The 21214-nt window shown below is 62.6% G+C and overlaps 1 protein-coding gene across 5 annotated transcripts; it reads right to left on the bottom strand.

Moving 5' to 3' along the window:
• Positions 1-1627: 1627 nt before the first annotated feature.
• Positions 1628-20398, bottom strand: CDC42BPG (CDC42 binding protein kinase gamma). Of its 5 annotated transcripts, none has more exons than XM_059402028.1 (37): positions 20145-20398; positions 17392-17483; positions 17227-17310; positions 16773-16868; positions 16328-16476; positions 15724-15817; positions 15312-15512; positions 14951-15199; positions 14503-14582; positions 13585-13682; positions 13402-13482; positions 13038-13126; positions 12754-12933; positions 12337-12429; positions 12108-12229; positions 11959-12031; positions 11634-11740; positions 11432-11546; positions 11049-11197; positions 10877-10965; positions 10422-10474; positions 10236-10334; positions 10087-10146; positions 9714-9819; positions 9365-9498; positions 9130-9269; positions 8947-9046; positions 7977-8193; positions 7000-7062; positions 6297-6896; positions 5152-5249; positions 4987-5071; positions 4739-4859; positions 4475-4592; positions 4172-4295; positions 3951-4039; positions 1628-2956 (listed from the first exon to the last, which is right to left on the bottom strand). In XM_059402028.1, exons 1-37 carry the CDS (start codon positions 20302-20304, stop codon positions 2900-2902), a joined length of 4665 nt encoding a protein of 1554 aa, XP_059258011.1. In that variant the 5' UTR covers positions 20305-20398; the 3' UTR covers positions 1628-2899. The 5 variants fall into 5 exon arrangements, with proteins under 5 accessions (XP_059258011.1, XP_059258028.1, XP_059258020.1 ...); XM_059402045.1 differs by having other exon boundaries at positions 10236-10331; XM_059402037.1 differs by having other exon boundaries at positions 3951-4036; positions 20145-20396.
• Positions 20399-21214: the final 816 nt, after the last annotated feature.

Genomic DNA, 21214 nt, shown 5'->3' with positions numbered 1-21214 from the left:
AATAAATAAAATCTTTAAAAAAAAAAAGAGTCACACACTCCACCAGGTGCCCTGGAAGAAAAAAAATTTTTTTAAGATTTTATTTATTTATTTGACAGACAGAGATCACAAGTAGGCAGAGAGGCAGGCAGAGAGAGAGGAGAAAGCAGCCTCCCTGCTAAGCAAGAGACTCAGTCTCAGGACCTTGGGATCATGACCTGAGCCGAAGGCAGAGGCTTTAACCCACTGAGCCACCCAGGCGCCCTGAAAATAAATTTTTAAAAATGTGAAAATCTTTTGGCTGAATCATTGCTGGGTGTCTGGGAAGCAGCCATTTCCCAGGTTTGGGGAGGATGGTTGCGGGCCTTAGCTTGCGAGAGGCCTCGGGGTCCCTGCCCCCTCTCCGGGGTTCTGCATCTCAGTGGGTGGAAGCAGACATTTCCAGAGGGGGTGAAGGCATTTTACACTCATTGCACCGAAGTCTCGCCAGAACATCCCATGAAGTGGGTCTTAGGATCCTCCATTTACAGATGGGAGGACGGAGGCGCAGGCGCAGAGAGGTCGGGTAACTTGTCCATGACTGCACAGCTAGGCTAGAATTCAGGTTGTCTGACTCTCAAGGCTGGAATTCCCAGGGGGCACCCTCCAACTCCCATTCCCAGCCAGATGTGACACTGGGGCCCCTTCTTGGTACTGTCCCCGGTTTAGGGCTGGCCATGCATCTCAGGGCATAGTCCTCAGCTCCCCAGGCCTTTCCTTTTTTTATTTTCCTTAAGATTTTTATTTATTTATTTATTTGAGAGAGAGAGAGAGAGAGAGAGAGAGAGATCGCAAGTAGGTAGAGAGACAGGTAGAGAAAGAGGGGGAAGCAGGCTCCCTGCCGAGCAGAAAGCCCGATGTGGGGCTCGATCCAAGGACCCCGAGATCATGACCTGAGCCGAAGGCAGAGGCTTCACCCACTGAGCCACCCAGGCGCCCCTCCCCAGGCCTTTCCTGATCCCAGGGGCACAGGCCGTGTCCTCCCTCCCCATGCACCTCAGGCCTGGGTCCTGCTCAGTCAGGGACCCTGGAGCTTCGAACAATGAGCACCCTCCCACACCTACCAACCTGGGTGGGGCAACAGGGCGCCGGCGCCACAGGAGGGCCCGGCAGATCCCGGTCCGGCTCGCTCCACCCAGCTCTGTGCCCCCAAGGCTGTTCTGGGAGCTGTGGGGACCAAACTCGACGGTCCTCTGGCTGCTGCTTGTGTTTGGACAGAGGGAGGCAGGAGGTGGAGGGAGGTATGAGGAATGTACTCCTGGGCTGGCTGCCATGCTGCTCCGCCACAGCCAAGTTCGAGGAGAGCCTCCGCTCCTATCGGGTGACACCGCCATCTCTTCCCACGCGGCTCGTGCTCAGGAGCCCCGGAGCCCCGCCTCTCCTTGGCAGGTTCCCTGAACACTGACCACGTTTCTGTAAACCGTCCCTTTGCTATTGAACTGTCCTCACCCCCACTGGCATGTGTCATCTGATTCCTGGAAGTATGGGGGAGAGAACTCAATTCTTTAACTATCCCGACATCCCGCTTCCTCCCTCCATCTTTGACCTCTCCCCGCCACCCCAGTTTCTGAGCCCCAGGAAGACAGATCCAGGCAGGGAGGCCAGCAGCTTAAAAAGTCATCTTTATTGGTTTCCAACTGACTCACAGAGCATCAAGGTCAGTCCCTCCTGGGAATATGGCGTTTGAAGAGATAAATACTTATTTTGCCCCCAACTTGTCAGTAGAGGGAAGTTTAATAAAAATAGTAATATAATAACAATAATAATGACTATGATCAATAATAAAATGCCTCCTATGATCCCCTAATACACAGGTGGTTGAAGCTTTGAGAGAAAGGACCACCCCCCCTTTCTGGGAGGGGCCAGAGTGTGCCTGGAGACCCTCCAGCGGCCCCCATCAGGTGCCATCTCCCACCAAGTAGCCTTTATAAATACCCTCCCCATCCTGTCCCTGTCTAGGAGTGATCTCCCCCTGGGCGGATTAGATACAAGGTCAGTTGGTTCACAGGGCCCCTCTCTGTCTCCAACCCCGCCGAGCTCCTCCCCAGAGAGAAAGGCCCCATTAGTAGTGTTCTCCTCCGGGCCCCTCGGCTCTGCTGCGCTCTTCCTCTAACCCTCTCCTCTGGGTGCCTCCCCTCCCCCTCCTGCCAGTCACTAACACCGCTGCCCTCACTTCCTTTCCGTCCCGACCTTCTCCGACTTCCTTCACCTACATCCTCCCTCATCTACATTCTCTGTTCCTATTCTCCTTCCCTTTGAAAAAAAAATATATTTTAATTTTTAAGTAATCTCTACACCCAACATGGGGCTTGAACTCACAACCCTGAGATCAAGAGTCGTATGCTCTACTGACTGAGCCAGCCAGGCGCCCCATTCTCCTTTCCTTTGGATCAGACTCTTGTCTTTCCTACATTGACCCTGAGCAGATACTGCGATACACCCCAACGTGGCCTCACCTACCGTCTAGACAGTCCGCAGTCAAGACCCCCCCGTTGCTCCCAAGGCCCAGTCCTTCTCTACCCCTCATCCTGACTCTTGCTTGCAGGCTTTCTAAGGCTTGGCACTGAAAAGGAGAGCTTTGGCACAATTGCCCCAGGACTCCAGGGCAGATGGGCCCCCAGGGCAGAAAGGGGGCCATTCTATTCCCATAGCTAGCACAGACAGGGGCTGGGAGCAGAGGGGAAAGGCAGGATAAGGGCTGGGAGTCAGGCCCCCCGGGTCCTGGGTACCCAGACCAGCTTCCAAGTCGCTCTCTGACCCAGGCCCTCCCTGAGTCCGAATTTGCACACATCCCGGGCCAGCCGGAGCATGGCATTCCTCAAGCTCTTCGCTCGTTTCTGTCTCTTGGTCCTGGGATCGGGGTGGGCCCTGCCAGAGGGTGTCAAGGGGAGCCCTCTGATTCAGGGGCTGGGGGAAGGCTCCGGGGCCGTTCTGACACCTGGAGGGGAAACAGAAGGAAAGACTCTTTCCTCACCAGACCAGTGCCCCCCACAGGCCTTCCCAAGACCCATCACCTGCTGCATCAGGGCCCTTGGAGGAGGCCAGATGTGAGGTGGGAATAGGACTATAGGAGAAAAAGCCCTGGGTAACTCCTACTTAACCCTGGAGCCCAAATCAAAGCCCCTTTGTTCATTTACTCAATTCTTCATCAGTCAGCAAACACACTTTTCTCTAGGCAGAAGCCAAACTTGACCCTCACTATCGGGGAGCCCACAGTTGAGGGAGGAGGACCGGCATCGGAGGAAAACCATAGCACAGAAGGATTGACAAGGAGGGATGTGGAGCAGGGCCCGGGTCCTACGGAGGCTGGTGGCTGCCAGGCAGTGATATTAGTGGAGAGCCTTGAGAGTGGCCTGGACTTTAACGAGAGGGCATTCACGCCAGGGGGATGTCAGGGGCAAGAGCCTGAAGGTGTGAAAGAATATGGCAAGTCCCAGGGCTCTGAGTGGCCTGGCGTGGCTCCAGTGGGGGTGGCAGTGAAGAAGTGACCGGAGGGTGAAGGGGAGCCTTCCCAGCTCTTACACCTTCCCCTGTGCCCAGCCAGAGCGGCCTCTCCTCTGATCCTCCACCCCAGGTTGGGCCTCTGAAGAGTTCCCCTTCTGTGACTTCTCCCCATGTGTCAGGCACCCTGCTGTAGTCATCATCGCCTCGTACAGCTATCATTTCTAGAATAATCTCACAATAACCTCATTTTATAGGTGAAAGGGAGGCCGGACATCTCGCCCAGGGCCACACTCCTGGGACAGTGAGGGCCAAGATTCCCACCTAGGGTGACCTGACTCGAGGCCTCCGTTGGGGCCCACTGTGGGGCGAGTCAGCCTCTCTTAGTATCCAGGGCAGGGATGGGCCCAGCTTGTTCTGTGGCTTCAGGTCCCAGCCCGGACAGAACTGCCTGTGCTTTTACAGGGAAGGAGAAAACCCCACCAGCTCACCTGTATCAGGGAGTCTGCGGGGCTCAGAGATCCCTGGGGGCAGGACACGGACTCGCTGGACAGAGATGTCCAAGGCTTCCTCTTCACTGCTCCAGGAGCAGGATGGTGGGGGTGGGGGTGGGGAGGGACACAGAAATCCAAGGTCAAATATGAGGAGTCCAAAGGGGGTGGAAACTTCTGGGAGCGAATGAAGGCAGTGGAAGCAGCGGGGTTGTCCTTACTGGCGTCCGCGTCTCCAGAAAGCCCGTCACTGCCCACGGAGGCTGGGCGCCGCGAAGCCTCCGAGAAGCTGTGGGGACGCTGCGGGCCGGAGCTGCGCGTGCCTCGGCCCTTCCCTTCTGGAGCCTGTTGGGGGGCAGTGCAGAAGGGCTGAGACCGGGCGGTGAAGCCGTAGCAGTGGGGACCCCCGCCTGGACAGGCTGAGGTCTCGGGTCCCAGGTAAGCAGAGGCTCAAACGGGTCGGGAAGGCCGGTGATTGGCTGAGCCTCCGCATGGCGGCTTGTGATTGGCTCCGGAGAACTCACCCGGGGCAGGTCCCTGGCGCTGGGCTTCCCGTCCGTGGGGCCCACGTGCACCAGGTGGTTGAAGTTGGTGGGCGGCGAGATGAGCTTGGAGCGCACAAAGGGGTCCTTCAGCATCTCCCTGCGGGTGGAGGGATATGGGGGGAAGGGGTAACTCCTTCACGCCGACCCTCTCCCCAAACGGACCCGCCCCCGGGACGGGCCTGGGTTTCGCCCCGCCCCCAAACTCGGGAGGCCCCCCCCAGCTGCCGCACCGCGCAGGCGCACCTGCGCCGCTGCTGCCGCTGCTCTTCTGACACGCGAAAGAAAAAGTGGCGCTTGCTCTTGGTGCGGAACAGCTGGCGTCGGCTGTTGTCAGTGAGGTCGGGGATGTCGAACTCGTCCTTCTCTGTGGGAGGAGCAGAGGGCCGGACGGTGCTCCCAAGTGCCCAGGGCCCCCGTCCGCTGGAGCCCAGCGTCACACACCCACACGTGAAGGCACACACTCGGGACTGTCTTGCACACGCACTTCTCACCTGCCAGCCGGTTCCTGAGGTAGGTCAGGCGGACCTTCTCCGTGCCAAAGAGGAACAGGGAGCCCTCCGGGTTTAGGGGTCGCACCTGAGGCAGCAGGCACAGAGGTCAGCCGTGCTCCCCGACTGCACCCCACTCCAGGGCCAGGGGTCTGGGCAGGCCCTCACCTTCTTGAGTGGCACCGTCTGGACCCATTCTGCTTTCCTTACATCAAACACGTCGATGGAGTTCTCGCTGAACACTGTCAGGTAGGGGGCTGCATAGCCTGCGGGTCAGGAGACGTGCTGAGCAGCCCCCGCAAACCAGGCACCTCTGTGGCCTCATCTCCTCCGCCGTGGCCCGGGGAACACCCCCCTGGGTCCTGCCGCCACACAGTAACTTCCACGCCCCACCGAAGGTCCTTCTGAAGACTCCAGCTTGCCCCACCCAACATCCAGAAGAAATCAGATTACAGTCTCAGAGCACTCACTAAGTGGCATGCCAGGCATAGTTCCCACCACTTGGCAGACTTTTTCTCCTTCATTTCTTAAACAACTCTGGGCAGGTCGCTTTATCATCCCTAACTTACAGATGACGCAATGGAACCCCAGAGCTGAGCAGTGGCCAAGGTCACCCAGTGGTGAGTGAGAGCTGGGAATTAGCCCTGGGCAGCCTGATTCCAACTCCTACAGACGAAGTCTGTGCTACACCCAACCCACAGGCCCAACCCGAGAAAAGCCTCTGCTTGTGAAGGGAGCTGTGTCCCTGTCTTCTAGCCCAACGCCATCTCACAGTTACCTGCGCATGTGTTGGACTCCTCCACTGCCCTGTTCATTCATTCATTCATTCATTCACTCATTAATTCCTCCAAACATTCATAGCCCCTAGGATGTGCTTCCCTGGGCTGGTGCAGGATGTGATGAAGAAACCAGCCCCAGCCCATTCCACAAGACCCCCATCGTACCAAACCAGTTATTACAAGAAGGTACAAAGAGCAGTAGGGCTGAGGTCTGCACACACAGGTAGGGGAGCAAAAAGAAACAAAGGACCAGAAATGGGGGAAGGTAGGATGGGGAGCATGAGAGCAGCAATGACAATGACAGAAGTCGTGGTGGTCATTTACGGAGAGCCTACCAGCTCCAGGCCTGAGCTGGCATCGGGGCTGGACTTGGCTGTTAAGAGTTTGCCAGGTACAAGAAAAACAGTTTAGGCGAGGGGAAGAGCACAAGCAGAGAGGCCCAGGAGAGGAAGATCTGGTGTGGTCCACCGAGGGCAAAGCAGGGGGTGGTCAGGCAGGAGGACCCTCCGCAGCCTGGCCCTGAGCAGGCCTTACCCCAGCCCGTGGGCACTGCTGGCCACAACAGCTCGTGGATGCGAGACTTGCGGCCGGCGCTGTCCACATAGACCCCCGCAGTGGTGAAGAGCAGCAGGAACTCACTGAGGCTGAGCTCCACGGCGCCCAGCGCCTCACCCAGGCCCCCGCGGGACGGTGGCAGCTCCTCTGGCACCAGACCGGCCCCTAGCGCTAAGGGCGCAGCCTCGTTGAGCAGCGGGTAGAGGGCAAAGGCACCAGCGGCTCCCACGCACAGCCGGTCGCCCAGCAGCCCCAGGCTCTGCACAGGTGCTGGTGCCTGCAGCTCCCGGATGCGCCGCTGCCAGGGCCCTGGGCCCGGGCCCAGCTGGTAGCAGAGCACTTGGCGCTTGACAGCTACACAGAGTACAGGGGTGCGGGCCTGCAGGATGCGCCCGGCTGCCAGCGCCTGGCAGCCTCGAGACTCGGGGATCTTGGCACCCACCACCTCTGCGCTCTCCAGCTTGGCCAGGGCGAAGAGGCGCACGCTGGGGCCGCGGCCACACAGCACGACCAGAAGGCCCGCCGCGGGGCTCACAGCCAGCCGCTGCACCCGCCGGCACTCGCCCACCTGGAAGATGTCTTCGGGGTTGGCAGAGGAGAGTATCAGCAACCGTGCCCATCCTCCCCCCGCCCCTGGGGCTGACCCCCACCCAGGCCTACCCCCGCCCTGCCGGGCACGTACCGTTGCTGTGCAGGTGGATTACAAAGAGGCCCTCCTCAGTGCCCAGAGCAAGCCGGTCCTGGTCTGGTAGCGGGAGGGAGAGAATCAGGGCTCAGGAGGCCCATCGGCAGCTGCAGATGAGGCAGCCTGCCCGTCTTTACTAAGCCTCAGCTTCTCCTGAGGACATGGGGACGGCAAGCCCGCTGTCCCTGAGTCACCCGACCCTTTTCTCTCAAAGTCTGGGCTGGCTCTACAGGGGGCCGGGGGAAGGCCCACAAGGGCCAGGGGCAGAGTGAGAGGCCCCCACCCCAAGTTGTGGGATTTGGGGTAAGTCCTGTCACCTCTCAGAGGCTTGTCCCTCCTGAAGTAAAGTAGGGACAAGGGGTCCTTTCTCCCAGAGCTGCCCATGAGTGCCCGGCTCACAGCAGTCCCTGCTCAGCCAGTGCCCTTGTCCCCCCAGTGACCGGTGGACACAGGGGCCCTATGTCAGGAGGAGCTGCACAGTCTCTCCTGGGGTGCCCACTCTGAGTGCAGGGGGAGGCCCCAGGTCTCCAGGGCAGGGGCTGGCTAAGGCCAAGGTGAGCTGCCTAGGGAAGCCAGGAGGCACTGCTCCCTCACTTCTTCATGGAGGTCCCGCTGAGCCCCAGGCTCCTGGACGAACACAGCGGCCCCACAGAGGGCAGTATGAGGCTCCCCCGTGGTCTCCCCGCTGCCGGTAAGAAAGCCAGGATGGGAGCCCTCATTCATCTCTTGCTAAAGCACTTAAGATGCTTTGAGAAAAAGCAGAAACTCTGAGGCACAGAGAAATGGAGTGGCAAAAGCCTAGACCTAAGCCCCTGGCTCCGGGCTGCCCACAGAGCCATGCCTGGGGGAGGGTCACGGACATAATGCAGAGAGTCTGCAGCTTGTGGATGTAGGGACCCGGCAGGGACCGGGCAGTGACCAGGCAGGAACCCTCCCGACAGGCCCAGGCTCCTCCCCAGAGCCATGCGGCTCACCGATGATGGCGGCGCAGAGTGCGTGGGGCAGCAGCGGCAGCCCGTTGTCATAGGCTTCCTTCAGCGTGTACACAGGCCTTGGCCTTGGCCGCGTGTCCAGCAGCAAGCGCTGCAGTTCGCCCAGCACCTGCAGCCAGCGCTCCCTCTCGGCCTCGCTCTCGGCCAGCAGCAGCACGGTGCACACGGCGGGCGGCACGGTCAGCTGGGAGGCCGTCACCTGCGGGCAGGGGCCCAGGCTGGAGGGCTGTGGACCGACAGTCGGCCATCCCCTCCCTCCCCGGGCCGATGCCTCTTAGCACCATCGGGAGCAGTCAGGCGCCCGGCTGGAAGCTGTCTTCCAGCAGGTGATTTGCCAGGCAGGACAGTCAGACTGGCACACCAAGGCCAGAGCCCTGAGCCAGTGCCACGGTGGGGAGGGATGGGCATTGTGGGAACATCCAGCAGGGCCTGGGCCAGGCTGAGAGGGAAGGATGACCTCTGTGGGGAAGAGACGTTTCCGCTGGAGCCCCGAGGGTGAGTGGAGTAACTGGGAATGGTCCAGGCTGGGGAGAGGCTCAGGTATGGCCTGGGCCGAGCAGAGGACACGGGATGGGAAGGGTCCGTGGTTACAAGGCACTTTTGGAACTGGAGAAAGCAAGCCGTGTTCAGAGCAGAGAGAGGATCCAGAGGGAGGCCGGGGAGGCCTGCAGGGTCAGAAATGGGAGGACCCAAGGCCATACTCAGGAGCACCCTGAGGTGATAGGAAGCCACAGAAGGATCCTAACGGAGCAGGACACGGCCAGCGTCACAAACAGAAAGCGTGCTGCACTGTGGGATGGAGGCTACGGTAGCTGTCCCTGTGGAGGTGATGGGGTGGTGGGGGCAGGGGGCGGTGAAGAGGGCAGCCACGGAGAAGGACACAGAGAAGCGTGGCTGGAGCAGGGCCATGCAGAGGCGGACGGCGGCCCGGCTCACCCCGCCCGGCACTCACCCTAAAAATGCATGGCAGGTCCCTGGACTGGGCGTGGATGACATCAGAGGCCAGGACCGGGGTGGCTGAGAACTGGGGGTCCCTGGGGAGGTCCATGGAGCTGGTCAGAAGTCACAGGGCCCCTGGCTGCCTCCCCCCAACCCCTGCAGCCCTTTGCTCCCACCACCCCTGCCTGGTACCCACCTCAGATCCAGGGCCTGCATGAGGGCCCCGCTGGCCGGGCTGAGCCGTGGGTCAGGGGCGTCAAACAGGAGCAGGCGGGAGTCACTGAGGGCAGCAAACACGCGCTGCCAGCCGCGCCGGACGCCCGAGGGCCGCGGCACCTGCAGGGTTGGGGAGAACAGCAGGCATGGGAGGGCCCGCCGGGCTCTCAGCCGACCCGCACTGGCCTCCCCCTCCCTGGCCAGACCCAGCTCACCGACAGGAAGCCCTCGTAGGCTGTGCCCGTGCCCGTTTCGGGGTGCACTCCCAGGGCTGTGCGGAGGAGGTCAGGGGGCACGGGGCAGGGCGGGGCTTGGGGGGCACATGCTGAGTGACAGAAGTAGCCACAGGCTGTGGGGAAAGCAGAAGCCGGTGGTGTGAGGCTGGGTGGGGACAGCCTGGAACCAGGACTCTGAACTGTCACCAATTCCCCCATCACGTGAGAAAAAAAAAGAGAGCACGAAACAGAGCAGCAGGAAAACTGGGGTGCGTCCGGATCAGGGCGTCTCATTCCCTCCCCCAGGAACAGGAGCGGGGCGCGCAGGTGGAGTGGGGCGGGGTCTCACCGTCACAGCCCAGGCCCTGGCGGCCCAGGCCCAGCATCAGCGAGGTGCAGCGGAGACACTTGGTAGGGGACGGGAAGGTCCGGGGTCGCAGCGCATGCGAACCAGGCTGGGGAGGCAGGACACGCCTGTTACCCACAGCTGACCATGGCCTCCCAGGACTCTGTGGCCCATCCCCGAAGCCACCCTCCGGTGGATCCAGGGGACGAGCCTTGGCAGTGTGAGCCCAGCCCCAGTGAGCCCGTCACGGTGCTCAAACTCACCGCCCCCGTCCCCTGTGGAGTCTGCCAGCCGTGACGCCTGGGGAGGGACCCAGGCAGGGACCTGGCAGAATGGCTTGGTGCCCCCACCCCACTCCAGCCCTCTGGGTGCTGACCTTTGCTGGAGGACCTTCAGCAGGGGCGGTGGGAGCAGCGGGCGCTTTGGGGAACACAGCCTACGGGGGAGGCAAGTGGATGGGTGAGGAGGGCACAGGCAGCCCGGGGGGCCCAGCCCCCGAAACGCGGGACTCACGCCTGTCCTCACCCCCAGGCGCAGGCTGCGGCGGCCCTCTGGCCTCAGCTCTGGCTCCACACCGGGCCTCGGGGCCTCTCCCGAGAGACCAGCATCCTTGGTGGACTCCTTCTGGGCAGTGAGATGAGGAGGAAGTCAAGACCCCTGTGCTTCTCCCCAGGACTCCCTCCAACCGGCCCTGCCGCGCACAGTTCTTACCTCTGAGCTCCGGAGGGACAGGAAGGGAATCAGGGAGTTTGAGGGCTTCGTATCTGCAAACAGAGAGCACAGGTCACTGGGGGTGGGGCCCTGGCCCAGCCCTAACCCTCGCTCCTGAGGAACTGGGGGCCAGACCGTGCCTCAGTTTCCACCTGAGTGAAACGGAGCACGGACGGCAGGCTGTGGTGGGTACAGCAGGCGTTCTGTAAGTGCTGGGTAACAGTGGGGTAAGCAGCAGAGTCTGGACTTGTCTCCACAGTCTTGTAAGGCTGTCGTGGACCCCCCCTCAGTCCTCATGAGGCTGGAGCCGGAGGCCTCACTCCAGCACAGGCAGGCAGACAAGCACTCACCCTTCGGGCTGCGGGAGCACCCACCTCTGGGCTGTGGGAGCACTCACCCACCCCCACCCCCGGGCTGTGGGGACACCTGCTCCCCGGGGCCACGGGAGCACTCACCTCCTGGGCTGCGGGCCGCCAGCTCCTCTCGCAGCGCAGCCAGCTCCTGCTGCAGGCCCTGGTTCTGCTTCTGGGCCTCCTGCAGGCGGCTGGGAGACAGGCAGCAGAGGGCTCGTCAGAGGCCTCCGCAGAGGTCCCGAGCCCCCTTGGCGGGGCCTGCCCTTGCTCTCACCTCTCGGCCTGCAGCTGGGCCTCCTGCATCTGCGTCAGCCGCTCCTGCAGGCTCTGCTTGGCCCGGATCTCGGCCTCCAGCGCCGACTGCAGCTCCAGCCTGGCCGATGCCTCCATCTTCTGCAGCCGCCGTGCCTTCCACTGGTGGTCCTGGTGGCCAGGGGGCGCCAGCGTAAGATGCCTCCCAGGGCCTGGCTGCCTCGGAGGCCCCTCCCACCTGAGCGCACTGCTGTCCACGCCACCTGGCCAGACTCAAAGCGCTAGACTGGCTACTGGCCTGCTGTGAGCTCAGGCAAGTCACCGATCTTCCACGAGCTCAGTGTCCTTGTCTACCGAGGGAGGCTCCTGGGACGCCCGCCCCCCAGGGTGTTCGCAGGCTCTCACCAGCGGCCGGGAAGGGAGCGTCTGGGTGCCCACGTTCCGCAAGGACTCCAGCTCCTCGGCCATCTTGGTGGCCAGGGCCTGCAGGTAGCCCCTTGAGACCTTCTCGTCGTTCACCCTGATGGCAAAGGGGGTTCATGGTCATGGCCTGGACCCTCAGCCCCACCTGGGCCCAGCCCCTCCCCACTACCCCGTCGGCTCCCACCAGCTAAGGATGTCAGCGATCTGGGCCTCCCAGTTGCTCTCCGTCTCCCGCCGTTCACCCTCCAGCTGTTGCTTGCTCTGCTGCTCCCGTTCAAGCTCTTCCACCAGCTGGGGACCAGGCAGGAAAAGGGTCAGTCCCTGGGGGTCCCAGCACCCTCGAGCCCCACCCTAGTTTACCCACCATAGCTCGCCTGCCAGCTGTGGTGCTACCGGGCTGGGGAGACCGCCTGCTCTAGGGCCCTGGCAGCTCGGACCATCCCCCCCGCCAGCTCCCCACTTCCGTCCCGCTGCCTGTTGGTCTGTCCACCTCCGTCTGCCATGCTCACCCGCTCCTGCTCGAGGCTCAGCCTCCGGTTCTCTTCCTGTAGCCGGCACAGAGCCTCCTCCTTCCCACTCAGCCTGGGGAAGCGAGGATGGCCCGATGACTCCCAGCGCAGGCCCCCTCCGCCCCCCCAACCCCGGCGGCCCAACTCACGCGTGGCCACAGGCCTGCTCTAGCTGCGCGCGCAGGGCCGCCACCTCCTTCCTCAGCTGCGCTTCCTGAGGCCCGGCCTCCGGCAGCCCCGTGCCATTGGTCTCAGAGGCAGTGTGGATGGTCTTGGGGACACGGAGACAGGTCAGGGCAGGGGCCTGAGGAGCTATGGCCCACCGCACTCCAGGGACCCAGGCGGAAGTGCCCCTTGGAAGAGGTTAGACCGCCCTACCTTGACCCGGAAAGAGTCCTTCTCAAGACTTCGTTCCCTCTGTCTCTGGAGCTGTGTCACCTCCCGGCAGAGGGTAGCCACCTGGGCCTGTAACTGTGACGAGGAGGCATGGGGACAGCCACTGCTGACCATGTCCACACCAAGCCACTCCCCCGCCTTGCTACACTCTCTGGGCCCTGGCAGCCATGGCAGGGATGCAGGCAGTGACCGTCCAGCCGGGTCCCCCGGCCAACGCATCCCCTCGCTGGGGCCTCGGGCATCCACAGTGGGGGTGCGAAGGTGTGCAGTGTTGCCAGCACCAAGCCCCAAACTCCCAGGGCTTCTTCCAGCCCCAAGGGGTGTGTGTTTATGTGTGTGTGTGTGTGTGTGTGTGTGTGTGTGTCACAGCAGCAGTCCCCACCTGCCCCTATCACACACCTTCCTGCTGCTCTCCTGGGCTTCCTCCAGCTGGGAGCTCAGGGTCTGGGTCTGGCTGGCTGTGGCCGCTTCTCTCTCCTGGGCCTCCCGCAGCCTCTGGAGCAGCTCCTCCTGCCGCTCCTGGGCTCTGCGTAGCTCCTGAGCCTGCGCCCGCAGCCCTGCCTGAGCCTCGGCCAGCTCCTGGAGGCCCAGAGAGCGGGTGCAGAGGGCAAGGCCTGGAGTCAGGGCACAGATCTCCTGAGCACAGAGCCCTGGGCCGCTCCCCCACCACACCAGGCCCTCACCTGGACGAGCCCGTCTCGCTCCTGCCGTAGCTCGCCGTCCTGGCCCGGGCTCCCACCGTCTGTCTGGGCCTTGCTGTCCCTCGGCGTCTCTGCCAGGAATGGTCACTGAGGCCCTTGCATACTGATGGCCTCAGCCACTCCACATGCGCCAAAACCCTCACCCCAGCCCAAGAAAATGGGTCTTCTTGGCCCATTTCCTATGGGCAGGCTCAGAGAGTTTAAAATATTTCCCTAAGACCACACCTCGTGTCCAGAGTCGGGACACGACTGGAATCCAGGCTGGACCCAGGGGCGCCAGTTACACTGCTCAGCCTCCGGGGTGAGGATGGGGGTAAGAGAATGGGGGGGCGGGGGCGCGGGATACCTGACAGCCTGCCCTGTAGAGTCTGCACTTCCTTCCGTAGCCTCTCCAGCTCCCGATGGTCTGAGGAGAACTGCAGGGCCTCTGCGGGGCAGGGGGTGGGCACCCGTCGGTGAGCAGCTAGTCCAACAGTAGCTCTCGGGTCAGACCCCACCCCCAACCCCGGCCGGGCTGGCTCCCTAGTACCTTGGAGCTTCCGGCTCAGCTCCGTCTTCTCCTGCTCCAGACAACGGAGCTGCCGCTCGAGGCCAGCCCACTGCTCGGAACTGCTCTCAGGGTCCGGACTGGGGAGAGCAGGACGACATTTGGTGGCAGAAGCCCCACCCCACGCAGGGCCCCTCCACCTTCCCGCATCCACTCATCCATTCATCCAAGAAACACCCTCTGCGTGCCAGCTCCGGACCCAGCCCTGGGCTCTGTGCTGGCAGAAACAGACCAGACCGGACCAGACCCTGCCCCCAGGATCCCAGTGGGCAGGGCCGTGCCCCAAGATCCCCCAGACCCAGGTTCAAGCCCCAGCCCTGGACCTAAGAGGCTGCTTGAACTTGACTGGTCACCTAACATATCTGAGCCTCAGTTTCCTCAAGGCCCTCTTCCAGGGACTGGCATGAGGACAGTGATCAGGGCCAGCTGGCCCCATCCCCCGTACACGGTGGTGCTCAGAGTGCCGGTTGGATCCATTTGCTGGCTCCTCCGAGTGCCTCCTCACTGCTGCCGCCGTCTCAGGCCAGCCCCTCGAATGATCTAGGTCACCTGGCCCAGTGTAGAATGGGCATCAAGAGGCATAAAAGGCGGCTCAGGGACTGGGAGGGGCCCTTCCAACTCTAGGTCTCTGCTTCTGAGTCTGGGACCCTCTCAGCCTGCGTGGAGGGTCCTCTAAGGGCCAGATGCTGGGATGCGACCCAGACGGGGCATCGGCATGGCTCCACCAGAATTTGAGCACATGGGACTTGTCTCCCCGAGAGCTCAGAGTACGCACCCAGACTCCAGTCACGGACAGGCACCGGGTAGGCCATTCAACCTCTTTCCCGGGGTCCTAGTGGCCCATGTGCCCAGTGACCTCCAGGCCAGGCCTCCCACTAGGTATGTGAGGTCTAGACTCACCTTCCCGAGGTGTAGGTGAAGCCCACGAATGGCAGGTGGTGGCCAGAGAAGGCCCCATGGGAGGGCGGTGGGAGGGTTCCCTGCAGCAAGAGGGGAAGGAGTGTCACACCCCACAGGCCTGTCTCCAGGCTGAGGTTCAAAACCCGGAGACTGCCCTGGGACTGGGAATGCCGACCTCCTCCTGCTCAGATGGAACCGAGGAGGGTGACCTGGTCCCCACCTAAGCAGACCATGACCCCTGCGAGTCCTCACAGCCATGGCCTCCCAGGTGCCACTGAGAGTTCTTCCTCACAAGACCTCCGGTTCATAGGATGACACTTGAGGTCCAAAGACCTTCACTCGTTACAACCCACCGTAGCACAGGTGAACCGTAATGCCTGTGAACCTCTGGAGAACTTCTGGGGGCTTCCACAGCCAGCAAGGTCCAGCAGCGGGACCCACAACTCACCGGATGGTTGAGCGTGTCGTCATCCACGTCGAAGTTGGAGGTGTCCACGGGCCCACGAAGCTCAGGGATGTAGGGGGCCGTGCTGGTTGCCAGGCGCTCCCAGTCCACGCCCTCAAAGAAGGGGTGGTTCCGGAAGTCATCCAGCCCCCCACGGCCCAGCCGGTCCTCTTGGCGGCACAGCAGCTGGCGGATCAGGTCCCGGGCAGCGGCGGGCACGTCGGGCGTGTCCGAGGGAAACTGCAGGTGATCCTGTAGGCCAGGGGGAGGGAGGGTGCAGGTGGGCGTCCCGGACCCCACCCCCGCCCATGGACATCCCAGCTATGGGGGCTTAGGACTCCTGCCACCCTCCTGGCAGCCAGACCTCGTGGTTCATGATCTTGCCGTAGGTTTCCACGAGGGATTCAGCATAGAAGGGCGTCTCCCCGAAGAGCAGCTCGTAGGCACAGACGCCCAGAGACCACCAGTCACACTGTGGGCCGTAGTGGCCCTTGCCCTCCTCCATGGCCTGCAGGATCTCAGGGGAGATGTAGTCCGGTGTCCCCACCGCCACTGACGAATCCACCTGTGTGTGGGGGGGTGCGGGTGGAGGGGTGTCGACACCATGAGGACAGCCTTGGGCTTGGCTAGGCCTGATGGCTCCTCACCAGAGCCCCCGGGTCTGGCCCTGACACTCCCACTGACCCAGTGACCCCACCTGCGGCCTCGACCCCGTCCTTCCTGCCCTGGGAAGCTCTGCGTGCCAGGGGGCCCCTGCCCTCACCCTGGGGCCTTACCATGCCGCTGTTGTTGAGCCGGAGACACGAGCCGAAGTCAGCCAAGCGGATGTGACCGTTCATGTCCAGCAGGACATTGTCCGGCTTGACATCCCTGAGGGAGCGCAGGGGAAGGGAAGGGCTTGAGCCGTGTGTGCAGGGGTGTGTGCAGGCACATGCCTGGATGGGAGTACGTGGGCACACGCATGCTGGCGTGTATCTGCTCACACGCATGTCCGTGAGCACACAGGAACAGTGTGTGTGCATGTGTACAGAGGGCCGGGGGGTGGTGGAGGCTGGTGACGAGGCCTCCTGACTCCCAGGAAGGGAGAAGCTGGTTAGACTGGGAAGAAGGACCCATAAAGATGATCCCTGGAGGGAGCAGGGCCCACCATGGGGGATGCGTGAGTCAGACTGCCCCAGGGCAAACCACTAGCTAAACCCAAGCTAAGCCCTGACTTTCTCACCTGGAGACAAGGGCAGCCCCCCCTCACACAGGGTTTTGGTGGGAGGACTCAAAGGCGTCACGTGTACGAAGCAGCCAGCATAGGGCTTGGCACGTGCTAAGCACTCAACCACTGGCAGCCGTCGCCAGGGCAGTCAGCGGGTGGGCTGGGGGCCCTACCTGTGGACGTAGCCCAGCTGGTGCAAAGAGTGGATGGCCAGCACCATCTCAGCCAGGTAGAACTGGGCCAGCTCGGGTGGGAGGCGGTCTTCAAAGCGGCTCAACAGAGTGAGGAGGTCCCCCCCAGCATAGTAGTCCATCACCAGGTACTGGATGGTGGTAGAAAGGGGGGTGGCCAAGAATCAGACAGTGGGGGGTAACTGTCCTGGGGCCCTCGCTTTTGCCCACCGCCCCATGGTCCTGAGGGGTTCTGGGAAGGCATGAGTGTGTCCCAGCAGCTCTGGGGTCACTAGCATCCAGCCAGAGCATAGGCAGGGGCTCCAGGCCCAGCAGGTGGCAGGGAGTGGAAGCTTCATGGTTCCCACAGGAGGGGTCTCTCTCTCCTCGGACCCAGCATCTCCTTCATCCCCAGGCAACACCCCCCAACCTGGCTGAGTCCCCTCACCAGGTACTCGTCATCTTGGAAGGCGTAATGCAGAGCGGTCACCCAGCGGCTGTCCCCCTTCACCAGAACGTCCCGCTCCTCCCGGAAACAGGCAGTCTGCAGCAGTTTTGGGGAGTGGGGCAGGGGGGAATGGTGGGATCAGGGCCCAGGAAACCCTCCTCCCCAGCTCAGGGGATGGAGGAAGAATCAGTCAGTCTGGGAGCTCAAAATGAGGTTGCCTGTGTGAGCCGGGGCCTGCGCTCTATGGCTCTGGGCCTCAGTGTTATCATAAGGAAAATGGGAACTATGTTAGCTTCTAAGAAGGGCTTATCGTGGGGAAGCAATGGGGGAGGCATGCTCAGCAGCATCGCCTGCCCCTTCCCCGGTATGCCCCGTACACCCCACTGGCAGCACCCCCGTCCCCACCCCTTGCCCATTGGTAGGACGCCCAAGTCCCATCGGAGCCCAAACCGACCTCAGCCCTCTTTAGCATCTCCCACTTGTGCAGCATCTTCATGGCAAAAATCTGCCCGCTGTCCCTCTGCCTCACCACGGCGACCTGAGGCCACAGGGAGCACCGCGGTCAGCTCTGCCCAGGTGCAAACCCCCTCTCCCCACCCATCCCATGCCTTGCGCTCACCTCCCCGAAGGCCCCTCGGCCGATCACCTTCAAGATCTCGAAGTCATCTCTCTGCAGCCTCAGCTCTTTTACCTTCGCTACGAAGGGGCTGGCTGAGGGGACACAGAGCAGAGCTCAGGGACCCCAAGGGGAGGGCCCCGGCCCCGGCTCTTGCCTGGGGAAAGCAGGAGCTGCGACCCCCACAAGGCCAGGGCAGGGATGGCCTCCCCAGGGAGGGGGGAGTCTCTGGCCAAGTTGCTGAGAGGGGCTGCACCATCCCCGCCTCAGTCGTGGAGTAAGCAGCACGGAAGGTGGGCTTTGCTGACCACCTGGCCCCCAGACCTCCTGAAATCCAGGGTTCCCTGACTCTAGGTAGTCTTGGTTCCAGGGGCTGATGGAACTTGTAGTCCTTCCCAGTCTGGGGCTGACTCTGGCTGACCAGGTCACCCTGGGGAGGAAGGGGATACACCATTCCCACCCTCAGCTCAGAGTTCTTGGCACCTGGCAGGACCAGGCCCGGGCCTGTCTTGGGAAACTGGACAGACGACATTCCTTGTCCCCAGAGAGGCTTCCCTGCCACTGGGAGCTGGGAGCCCTGGTCTTGGGACCCTATAGGCACGGAGGTACCTGGCTGGGAGGGAGGCCTGGGGCAGCCCCAGAGGACAGGACACACGGTGGCTCTGCAGGGCTCCGGGAGGGCAGGCTTTGTGTGCCCTATGTGGGGCCTTCTCAGTCTGGAGGCATAAATAGGTCTGCCCACGTTCTCACAAGACTTAAAAACAGAGCCAAAAAACCTTTCCCTGGCGCCTGACGCTGGCACCTGAGGGAGTGAACCCTCAAGATCTCCTCCAGGCCTGACCAGCCCTACAACTCTAGGCCCTGCCTCCCTCTCTGGACTCGGCTTTCACCCAGGCGAGAACCCCCTCTTCTCCCAGTCCCCTATACTCCCTGGAGGGGCATCTCCAGCCACTCCCAGGCCCTTTCCAGGCCCTGAGAAGCCACAGGCCTAGGGAGGGGATTGGAGCCTGGAAACTCAGGGAGGCAAGAATGGGTGGTGGGGTTGGGGGGCAGCTGCAGTCTGGCTCCCTGCCTCAGTTTCCCCCGGCCAGCAGGTAAACTCCCTGCCAGCTGGGCGGGTCTGTGGGTGGGACAGAGAGCTGCTCCACAGGTTTATCAGGCAGAACCCCCGCAGCAGGGGTGGTGTGCAAACCTCATTACAGAAATTAATTGTCTCTTTCCCAGGTCTGTGTGTGCAGCTGGGAAGAAGCAGCCACAGGCATCCGGGGGGGGGAACTGAGGCCAGGGTGGCTACCTGTCAGCCAGACAAGAACCAAAACCCGGGGCCCACAGTCGGGAGGATCAAGGTCTCCAGGACAAGCTGCCCAGTCCTCTTGCCTTGCCACAGGGGATGGGGGCTCTGGGCTGGAGTGGGGACAAGTTGGAGCAGGAGCAGAGTGAGTCACCGCCCTGCTGGGTTACCTCGGGAGATGTCAACACACAGGCCCCCATGCTGGGGTCCTGGGCAGAGACACTAGAGGCTGGCAGGGAGGAGCACATGTGTGTGCAAATACACACACACGCGTGTGTGGGCGTCACAGCAGGTGGTGACAATGCGGTCAGAAACACAGGAGTAAGGTGCAAAAAAGTCCCAAGGGGAGTGGCAGGTACCAGAGGCAGGGGCTTCCTAGCTGCCCTCATCCTGGAGGAAAGGGCTAGGCTCGGAGCCAGCTCACTGGACTGTCTTGTGGGCCCCCAACCAGGCCAGGCCTTGTGCCTACCCAGAGCTAAGGAGTGCCGGGAACGCTAGTCACCCACTGGGCAAACACTGGCCTCACCCCACCCTCCCGGCCAGGCTTCATGCCCTCCCCCCACCACGGCCTGGCCAGGCATAACCAGGGAGGCCCAGGGCTGGTGCCAGGCTGGTGCCAGGCTGGTGCCCACACTGGGTTGACCGTTGCTCTGGGTCACCCATTTCCAGTGACTCAGAGGAGTCAACTAGGAGGGGGTGCAGACCCACCTCCAGCCGGACCCCCCCACCCCCACCCTGGGGAAAAGACTCAGGAAGCCTGGCCAGCGACCTGCACAGGGAAAGGGGCTGAGGTTGGTGCCTGTGTCCAGTTTGGGGTGGCCTTGTGTGCCATGAGATGGACGTGTTTGTGTGTGTGTGTGCGTGTGTAGGAATGTGCAAGTATGCAATCCCCATGGATCTGTGAGTAGTAGGCAAGTGTGTAACAGCCAGTGTGGCTGGGATGGCGTTCAGGGTGAAGTGTGGGGCTCCCCGGGTCTCTCCTTGAGCTGTGAGGATCTCAGCATGTCTGTGCGGTATGTGGGAGACTGAGAAAGCGTGTGTGTCGGTGCGTGAGACACACGGGTCTGCGTGTGTGCCTGTTTGCTCTCCAGGGTCATGAAGTATGACGGGTGAGTGAGGAGTCCCTGACCCGATTCTGTAGCACATGTGAGGTGGACACGAGTCTGAGGTCTACACTTGAGACCAAGCTTGTGTGTGTCTGCGTAAGTTGTGTATTGTGAACACGCGCCAGCTTCTGTGAGTGGGAAGGAGTGTGTGTGTGAGTCTGAGGGAGGGTAAGGTGTACAGCTGAGAGGGCCCAAGGGGTCCGGTGGCACATGTCAGGGCCAGTGCGGGCTCTATGCGGGTAGCTCGTCGGGGTGCCGCTCCCCGCGGGAGGGTCTGTGGGCGCAGGGCGCGGGAGGGAGAGGGTCTCCGCGCGGTGTCCCTAGAGCCGCCCCACCTCGGTCCCGCCCGAGTCACTCACCCCAGCTCAGGAACTGCGCTACGTTGCGCTCCCGCCGGAGGGGGGCGCTGCTGAGCTCGTGGTGCAGCCCCAGCAGCAGATCCAGGAGGCCGTCGAGCCCGGGGCCACCGCCGGCCTCGCCCCGCGCCAGCCGCTCCAGCGCGCGCAGCCGCCGCTCCATGGCTGCGGCCGGAGCCCCGCGCCCGGGCTAGAGCCGGGACGCTCGCATGCCAGCCCGTCGGCCCGTCCGTCTGTCGGTCCGCGGGTCGTCCGCGAGTCCTCCCCCCACCCCTCCCGCCCTCCCCGCTGTCACCTTCCTCCGCTGCCGCCTGCGCGCCCACACCTGGGCGCCGCGCCACGCCCTCTGCCCCGCCCCTCGACGGACAAGCAGGTGAGCTCCGGCCAATGGGACACGCGACTGAAGGTGAAGGTGGGAGGGCGGAGGCGCCCGGGGGCGGGGCCAACCCTCGGCCAGGAAGTGGGGGGGCGGGCCCCGAAGAGTAAACTCCTGGCTGGGCTGGACAGGGGGTTCTTTCCGTACGGGCCGGGAAGGCTGCCTACATCTCTGTGTGGTCCCAGGCCCAGCCCTACCGGGCCCTTCGCCGGCCCCTAACTAGGTAGGGGATGCCCGGGGCAGTTCAGCTTCCCTCGCTTCCTTGGGACAGCGACTGCGTCTTCCTTAGTTCAGGGAGAGGGGGCTGGAGACGCCCGCGGCCCCGGAGCCGGATGGGAGTTGTAGTCCCCTCGCTCCCCGGGATGCCCGCCGCGCTTGGCACACCCCCCTACCCCCAAGAGCGGGGCAGGGGTGGGAACCTCGCTAGTTTCTGATTTCATTTTATTTGTGTCGTTACAGCCGACCTGGGAGACAGGTAGGTGAGGCAGGGATGGTTACACCCATTTGGCAGATGGACACACTGAGGCTTGAGAAGGACGGAGGTGAATGGAGAGTCTGAGGGTGAGGAGGCCCCGCAGCTAGACCCTGGAGTGGAGCTGGGCTGGCAACTCCACCACAGGCTTTTCAAGCCTCGGCAGGAGCAAGGCCTGTGGCCAGCCTGGAACGTGAGGGCCAAGGAGAGGTGGAAGCTGGGCAG

This window comes from Mustela nigripes, chromosome 1 (assembly GCF_022355385.1).
Source record: "Mustela nigripes isolate SB6536 chromosome 1, MUSNIG.SB6536, whole genome shotgun sequence".
Lineage (NCBI taxonomy): Eukaryota > Metazoa > Chordata > Mammalia > Carnivora > Mustelidae > Mustela > Mustela nigripes.
The sequence above is the reverse complement of the archived record's forward strand: the minus strand, read 5'-3'. Positions and strand labels throughout refer to the sequence as shown.